The sequence below is a fragment of the Pteropus vampyrus genome, unplaced genomic scaffold (genome assembly GCF_000151845.1).
Source record: "Pteropus vampyrus isolate Shadow unplaced genomic scaffold, Pvam_2.0 Scaffold171, whole genome shotgun sequence".
Lineage (NCBI taxonomy): Eukaryota > Metazoa > Chordata > Mammalia > Chiroptera > Pteropodidae > Pteropus > Pteropus vampyrus.
Window position 1 is genome coordinate 3,771,073 of NW_011888952.1, and position 8,480 is coordinate 3,779,552.

Here is an 8,480-nt window from a genome sequence, read left to right on the forward strand (position 1 = left end):
CCTTTCTAATGCCTTGCCTTCCTTACCACTGTCTCCCAAACTTCAGGCATTCTAGCACCACCTTTGTGATATTTGTTCTATCAGACTTTCCCTTGCTGAAATCAAAAGGAATGACATAGAACTGAAAGAGAACTAATATCCTCACCATATTATTAAGTATCTGTCAATACGAAATCCACACCTTGAGTACCATAAGAGAAAGTATTCCATCCAACATTTAGGGGGAACACTGGTTTACAAAATAAAATCCATTCTTGGCATGGCCTGTAAGATCCTTCAGCACTAATAAGTATTTACTAAGTAGCAGCAATGTGCCAGTCATCCAACACTTATCCCAGCTACATGGAATAGTCAGCCCCCCAAAACACCACGTGTACCCTGGAATGCCTTTTTCTCTTTGCTTCCTGGAGAACCTATTCTTGGACCTTAAAATCTAGCTGTCCTTTTTTGTGACACTGTCTTTTGAGTGCTCCCTGGCACTACAATACTTATTAGTATTTACCATCACCACACTGAAGATAGTGTGTTTGTCTTCCCAGCTAGAGGTCCAGGGTAAGGGAGCATGTCTTATTCATTGTGAGAAGTCTTAAAGGGGACCTCACAGTAAATATCACCTCTCTCCCCTGCCCAGCTTCTGCGCACATTGAGAAATAAAACAAGAAACGGGGATCAAATTATTCACTTTTTTTTTTTTTTCCAGATGAAGGCTAAATGAGAACTTAGCTTTTGCATGAGACCAAATGATCCTGCTAAGTGAATCCAGAATTCAGCCGAGGACTGGACAGGCCTCCCCATGCAGGCTGGAAGAGCCCAGCCTGGAGTAGTGGCCCCAGGAAACATGTTCGCTGCAGGCAGCTCTCTTCCAGGGGAGAGAGGGGCAGGCTTGGTTCTGCAGACCCAGTGTTTTCCTTCCCAAATTTACCAATCAGGGTGCTTAGGGAAAACCCCTTTTCATCCAGCCACAATGGGTTTTACCCCTTAGAATTAAGCTCTCAGGTGGTATAGATGATAAAATTCCAGAAAACCAGAGGGATGATATCTCAGAGATTAGCTATTCTGACCAAGCCCTCTTAGTTTACATATAGGGAAATGGAGACCCAAGGAGAAGGTCAAGGTCATGTAATCCTCATCTGAGTGGTCTGTAACTTTAATCTGTAATTTGTGTGACAGATACGATTAATATTGTTAAAAAACAAGACAACAGGTCCCAAATGGAATCACTTATGCTAAGTCTCATGTCATCAAAATGAGATTTAACTTAATTATAGTTTCAGCTCTCCCAGAAAGGGAATCTTAAACCAGTCAGAAATCACCTGATCAGCACTAGTTAGGTTATCTGCCTGATAAACCCATCATCTCCTAGAGGGAAAGTAACCTTGCAACAACCAATCTACTTTTTCATGTAGTTTAACTTGCTTGTTCCTGCTCACTTCTGCCTGTATAGCTTCCTGGAGAATCTATTTGTACAGCTCCTCTGAGCTGCTTTCTATAGGCTAGATTGGGTGCTCCCTGATTGATGAATCATTGAATAAAGCAAATAAGATATTTAAAATGTACTTGATTTTTTTTTTAAAGCAATATTATGACACAAATCCCAAGGGCAAGAAAAAAGACAACTCATGCCTCTCACCCCTTTTTCATAATGCTGTGGGAATTCCCAGGCCTGTCCTGGAATGCTCATTCAACTAGAACCCTAGGACCAGGACTGAAAGGGTCTGTCCCCTGGGTTTCTGGGCTCTGGACTGTAATTGTGGATTCAGGAAACCGGTCCTTGGCTAACTCAACTCTCTCCACACAATTAAAAGATGGAGAAGGGAAATGTCCGGAGGAAACATGTATTTAATAAATTTTAAAGAGCTCTGATCATTTTTTGAATCCTCACTTTTTTTTCTGCCTTATTTCTTGGTCATTGTAAATTACTCCAAAAACGATTTTAGAGTAGAAAAGGAGCTGGAAGTCAGAGAAGCAGTCTTTAACATCTAATCTTCCTTTGGCACCATTCAGGATTTTAATTTTGAAGCATGGCAAGGAGGCAGAAATGGCTTTGGGCCTCAGATGAGCAGAATCACTTTAAAATGAAGATAGATTTTTTTTTTTTTCTTGAGCTCTTCCCCTAAAACTACCTAAAGAATCAGACCTTCCCGTGCTGATTAGAACAGAAGGCATTTCTAATTCCTCATGAATGGGAACAAGAAAAAAAGTATTCCAAAGCAAGGATTTACTTGAATTCACCGCTAAATCCACCACATAAGCTCCTGGGAGAAAAAAAAAAAAGTGCCGAAATTAACCTGATGTTTGGGAGATATCAGTTAAATGCTTTTGTAACTTCATCACCATCTACTCAGGGGAAAACACTGCTATTCAACCTCCTATTGCCTGAGAGTCTGGCGCTTCTAAACCAAGAAAGGAAGAAACCAAGCGGGTTATTTATGAGCTCCTTCCCTCCTGCAGTTTTAAGCCGCTGTGAAATAAGCCTGTTTGTTACCGCCAAGAGGCCAACGCTGGGCCAGTTAACCCGGCTCTGTGGGAGTCGGCGCTGCCTTCCTCTCGCGCCCCCCAGCGGATTCCTGTGGTGCTGCAACCCCGGCCACCCCCTGCAGAAAAGCGGACCACCAGCAGACAGCGCCGCATGCTGCCGCGGTCCGCGCGCACAAACTAGGTGGTGCTCCTCGCTCGCCTTCCGCCGAGGCTCCGGAGTTCGAGACCTCAGCATACTATCAGACTGGGTTCCAATAGCAGCTACTCCAAACTGGGCGGTAAGCGCACGTATCTTTGGAGCTGTCCGCAGCGGTGCAACTTCCCCCGGAGCCAACTTTAGGCCAGTCTGTGGACTCGGTGTGGGTAGCTGGGTCCTGCTCGCAGGTGGATGGGAACGCCTGGGACTGATGGGACCATCGAAACACAAGTGAAAGTGGTAGGGTGCCTCGCGCTTCTTTTTCCTGAAGGCGCGCAGGGTGCCCCGAGAGGTTGTAAAGTGCTTGGGATCGAGAGGCAGAGCCCTTGACTGTAGGGGGCTGAGACGCGCGTCAGGTTCCTGAACCTTAGAGGCTGCTGGGCTGGGGAGGCTTCCTGCGGGAGGTATCTAGGCCTGGGAGGATCCCCACGGGAGGGGTATTGGGAACAGCTGTTGGGCGTCCTGGGGGATAGATATTGAGGCAAGAGTTCCTCCAGGAGGGGAAACTGGACTTGGGTTCCAAGCAGCTGCTGTGGAACTTCGGGGTTTGGGGATGGCTGAGTGTCTTAGAAACAGGAGATTGGAGGATGGTCCTGAGCTGGGGTTCCCCAGTCAAGGGCTGTTGGGGATCTCTGGAGGAAGTAACTGCAGTAAGGTTTATTAGGAAAGATGACTGGTTTGGGAGTCTCGCGGAAGGTGGCTGTGCTGAGGGTCCTGGGGAAGCGGGGTAGCTAGTTTGGAGATCTAGGGGAGATTGCTGGTTTAGGACTCCCAATCCCGGAAGAAAGTGGCTGATTATGACTCTCCTCTCTCCTTCAGTGGAAGTGACTGGGTATCTGAAGGAACTGACTGCCCGGTAGATTTGCTCTCATTTCCAGTGGCTCAGAGGAGCTACCTAAAACGAGGGTTTCTCGGGTGGCGGCTGAGCAACCCCGGGGGCTGGCATTTGTGCCCCGAGTCCCAGATGGCTTGGGGTTCCTAGGAAGGGGACACCTGCACCGCCTGTGTGTTGAGAGGGAAACGCGGAGATCTTTTCAAGTCCTTCGGGTTTCGTTCCAGGGTTGGACCCAGCAGATCAGTCTGCGGAGTCTTGGGGAGTGGAACTCCAGCCGCCCCCTCCCCCCAGGCACGCCACGACGGTGCGTCGGGCCCCGCCCCGTCGCGCCAAGCCTTAAAGAGCACCAAGGCCAGGGGTGCACGGTAGTGGCCACCGTCATGGAGGGCGCGCTTTTGGCCAACTGGAGCGTGGAGGCGGTCAATGGGAGCGCGCCACCGCCGGTGGTCGAGGGCAACCTCACCGCCGGGCCTCCGCAGCGCAACGAGGCCCTGGCGCGCGTGGAGGTGGCGGTGCTGTCCCTCATTCTCTTCCTGGCACTGAGCGGCAACGCGTGCGTGCTGTTGGCACTGCGCATCACGCGCCACAAGCACTCGCGCCTCTTCTTCTTCATGAAGCACCTAAGCATCGCGGACCTGGTGGTGGCCGTGTTCCAGGTGTTGCCGCAACTGCTCTGGGACATCACCTTCCGCTTCTATGGTCCCGACCTGCTGTGCCGCCTGGTCAAGTATCTGCAGGTGGTGGGCATGTTCGCTTCCACCTATCTGCTGCTGCTCATGTCGCTCGACCGCTGCCTGGCCATCTGCCAGCCGCTGCGCGCCCTAAACCGCCGCGCTGACCGCCTGGCTGTACTTGCTACGTGGCTGGGCTGCCTAGTGGCTAGCGTGCCGCAGGTGCACATCTTCTCACTGCGCGAGGTGGCCGAGGGCGTCTTCGACTGCTGGGCGGTGTTTATTCAGCCGTGGGGCCCCAAGGCTTATGTTACGTGGATCACGCTCGTCGTCTACATTGTACCGGTCATCGTGCTTGCCGCCTGCTACGGCCTCATCTGCTTCAAGATCTGGCAAAACTTTCGGCTCAAGACCGCAGCGGCCGCGGTCGAGGGGCCCGAGGGCGCGGCGGCGAGCAGCGGGGAACGCGCTGCCCTAGCACGCGTCAGCAACGTCAAGCTCATCTCCAAGGCCAAGATCCGCACAGTCAAGATGACGTTCATCATCGTGCTGGCCTTCATTGTGTGCTGGACGCCATTCTTCTTCGTGCAGATGTGGAGCGTCTGGGACGCCAATGCACCCAAGGAAGGTAGCACCGGCGGGAGATAGGGAAGAGCGCGGCGGGGCGGCGCCCTGGCCCTGCAGCTTCCTATTGTCCAGGGGTCTGGGGGCCTCTTGCGGGAAGAAGCGGGTTTTGGAATCCTGCAGAGCACAGTGCTTTGGGCTGCGCATGGGGTGTACGATTCCTTATTACAGACGAGGAAACCGAGGTTCAAGTGACGACTCGCTTTTCCACTTGGTCAGCGAGTGTTGGAGGTAACTTCAGAACCCGGGCCCCAGCTCAAGCTCCTTCCACTATAAATTCACTTTATATTAAACTTTCACTCTGAGTTCAAGTCAGCCTGAAACCACGGGGTCTGGTTTGGATAAGAGCAGCAGGAGATGGGCGATTCGATTCATCCAACAAAAGGTAGAGAAAGTACTGGGCAGGGCACCGTGGAGAGGTGAACTCTGGCTTGGTGGGGCTGTAGAGAGGCAAGTACCACAGCGGAGTGCCAGGCGGGCTTGGGGACAAGGGTAGGGGGGGTGGGGGTTTGCTTCTGGTGAGGGTAGTGGGGGAAGGGAAGGGAGCTGGGATGCAAATTTTCCGATTTGTCCAGGTTTGAGTGATTTCTATAGGCGGGGAACTCAGGCTTCTGGTTGGAGGACTTGGGGGTGAGGGGAAAGTCAGGGTTGAGGGTGCCAGGGTCCATTGTCCAAGCTTGCCTGGTGTCTGGAACACTAGTAGGAGAGGAAGAAAAGACAGAATGGAGTGATTTGTGTGGAGGGAGCTTGGGAGAACAGAGTAGGATGGACCTGGAGACTTGGGGCTTGTAGCTGGTACTGGGTGGCTGGGAGCTCCAGGCAGTTGTGGCCTCATTGTCTACAATTTACAAATAGCAAGAGGGAGTAATCAGTGGTGGTGAATGACTTAAACCTTTTCGTTTGAGGGTAAGCACATAACACTACACTGGGATGCCAGGGACTCAAATGCTTGTAAGGAGAGACCAAGGGGTTCACTTTCACCCCATCTACCTTTTTGAGACAGTACACATTTTCGTGTTTCCAGATATAATCATGACTCTCCCAACAGTCTCAAATATAACCATCCTAAAGAAGCTGAAATCGCCATTCAGCTGGATGACTTTGTGTTGCTCTATTCCCCAAACCACAGACTCCTGGCTCTTGCAGCCCTCCCAGTTAGCCTAGAGTTTGTTAGTGGCTAGGGAAATTGTCATTCAATATTCATTAAGCACCTGTGGTATACTATGTGGGGCGAGGATTGCTGTGAGGACTCAGCAAAGCCAGCCTGGCTTCATCATGCAGCCTCTGGTCACACCTTACATAGGAGATTCAAGGATCCAGAGAGAGAGGGGACGGCACAGCAAATCAGAGGTAGAGCATCAGCTACATCTGGGGTTTTCTGTCCCCCCCACCTCTATTTTTTCCCTGCACCAGATTTCATCTGAGGGCCACAAGTAGGGAGTTGGGTTAGACAAAAGACAGAAGTAATGGGTTATAAGTAAGGCATCAGGCCACCCTTGTTTCCTTGACAGGCTCCAAAGAGACCAGACCCAGGTCTTGAAGAGCTCAAACACCAGGCCTTGAGTGAGACTGTTACTCCCTTAGAGCAGATACTGGGGAGACCTGGGATCTAGTCCTCCCTTCAGCCCTTACCAGCTGTGGGACTTTGGGCGAGGGATCTCCTCTTCCCCTTGACCCTTAGTAGCTCACTTTTAGAGTGAGGACATTTCAGCATTCTATTCACTCATTCAGCAGGTATTCTGACTCTTCTCTCTTCGCAGCCCCCTGACCTCTCTCATTCATTTTTCTCCCTGGTGACTTTTCTCCCTTCTTCTTGCCCCACCCCCCTCTTCATATGACTTTTTGTCCATCTCCTCATCTGCTCTCCTTTCTCACTTTCCTCCCTAAAGATCGAGAGTATACGGTCAACACACATGTCATAATCACTCAATGAAGTGGAGATCTTTTCTACACTTCAAAAGAACATCAAGCAATTCATTTTTCTGTCTTAAAAATAAGACAAAGGGAAATGGAGAGAGTGCCACCAGAAAAAGTAGGGGCCAGAGGCTTTTGGGCGGACATATGGTCCCCTGTGCATTTCTTGGCGTGCGGCCCCTAGAAGAGAGGGCTCCAGGAACGGGATAAAAAACAGACTCCTGGAACCTCAGGCCTTATTTCCTTTAGCTCTTTTTCTTTTTCTAGTTCAGAGGAAAGGGTGGATATCATGTGAGAAACCAGGTCCTCCTCCCATTCTGTCCTGGGAGCTCTCAGAAGAGTACAAATGCAGACCACAGGGGATTCTGACTACGCTGCTGCTGGCACCCCCACTTCCCACCCACAGCGTGTTGCCAGGAGCAGGTGCCCAGTCCATGTGAGAGGCCCATCAAGCACAAAGGACTTGGGCTCTGGCCACCAGCCTGGCCAAGGTGTGCAGGGTTCTGAGTCGACGTGCGTTCAGCTAGAAGGCACGTCCTGTGCCCACTTGACATTAATCTGGATACTTGCAAGTAGCAGGCCGGGCCATCAGAAATGATGGTGTTTACAATCACCTTGGAGTTATGACTCAGTCTAGAGGAGGCTATTAGCAAGTGTTAAGGAAAGAATAAAAGGGAGACACACTTGAGCTACTCAGGAGTTGTTGATCAACAAAGTGGAATTAATGCACAACCCCCACTTTCCAAGAGGAAGAGAATTAACAGGAGATGTGAAATATCTAGATCAGGGCCCCTTGCTCTGCTCATCTCCTGGAATGTAGATCCTGGAAGGTCAGGGAGTGTTATAAACAGTGTGATATTCTCCAGGGAAGCCGGGGGCAGACAGGCTCAGGCTGAGGCAGGAGTGGGGCAGAGGCGGGATATCTTCCTCCCAGTAGCTTTGTCATGAAAACCTCTGGAAGAACAGAACAAGGAGTTCCTTAACCACTGGCTAGCATAATTTCTCCGTCCACTCTGTTAGCCCCTGATCTGTAGCTCTCCCTTGTCCAACTTCTCTCCCTCAACCCCCTACCCCTTCATTCACACCACGCACTGCCTTTATGGGTTTAGAGCTCACCTTATTTCAAAAATAATTAGGTGGGGCACTAAGATTCAGGTGCTGCATCGAGATAAAGTAGATATAAGGAAACGTAAATGAAAGGGAAAAAAGATGATGATGACGACGACGACAACGACAACAAAACAACAACAACGGCTCTGTGTGTGGAGGTGAGATACACATGGGACTTCCTTTTCATCAGATCCAAAGCAAAGAGGAAAACTCTCAACTTTAGTATTTCCATTGTTCAGAAGAAAAAAACAATGAGAGAAAAAAAAGGAAGAGGAGTATCGTGGCAATTTAATGAGATCTCCTTTCAGTCATGTGCTATTGGAGCCTTGATTTGGTGAGACTGTAGAAAGGCTGAGACCAGACACCCATGCAGGTTTTGACAAGCCCCACATGTATCCTTCAGAGTCAAATTCCATAGTCAAAGGCTTGGCACCAACTTTTCCCCTTGAACTCAGTGAAATGGGCTTTGATGCTAGTTCCAAGAACTCTAGCCCTGGGCTAGTTCTAAGGGAGAAGGTAGAGAGGGGCGGGTTTGTATTTCCAGGGGTTGGTAGATGCTGGTTGGGTTTGGTGAAGTTGATTTTGAGTCTCTGTCTGTAGTTTTCCATTTCCTGTGTGTGCCTTGTGAAATGCTTAGTCCAGTGAGCAGAGA

At 50.2% G+C, this 8,480-nt stretch overlaps 1 protein-coding gene across 1 annotated transcript in view; it reads left to right on the top strand.

The window, feature by feature from the left end:
- Positions 1-3,739: 3,739 nt before the first annotated feature.
- OXTR (oxytocin receptor) overlaps positions 3,740-8,480 on the top strand; it is a 24,696-nt gene continuing 19,955 nt past the window's right edge. Inside the window, exon 1 of the mRNA XM_011370654.1 lies at positions 3,740-4,808. Within this exon, the coding sequence (XP_011368956.1) occupies positions 3,890-4,808 (919 nt within the window). The 5' untranslated portion in view covers positions 3,740-3,889. The remainder of the gene's footprint in view (positions 4,809-8,480) is intronic.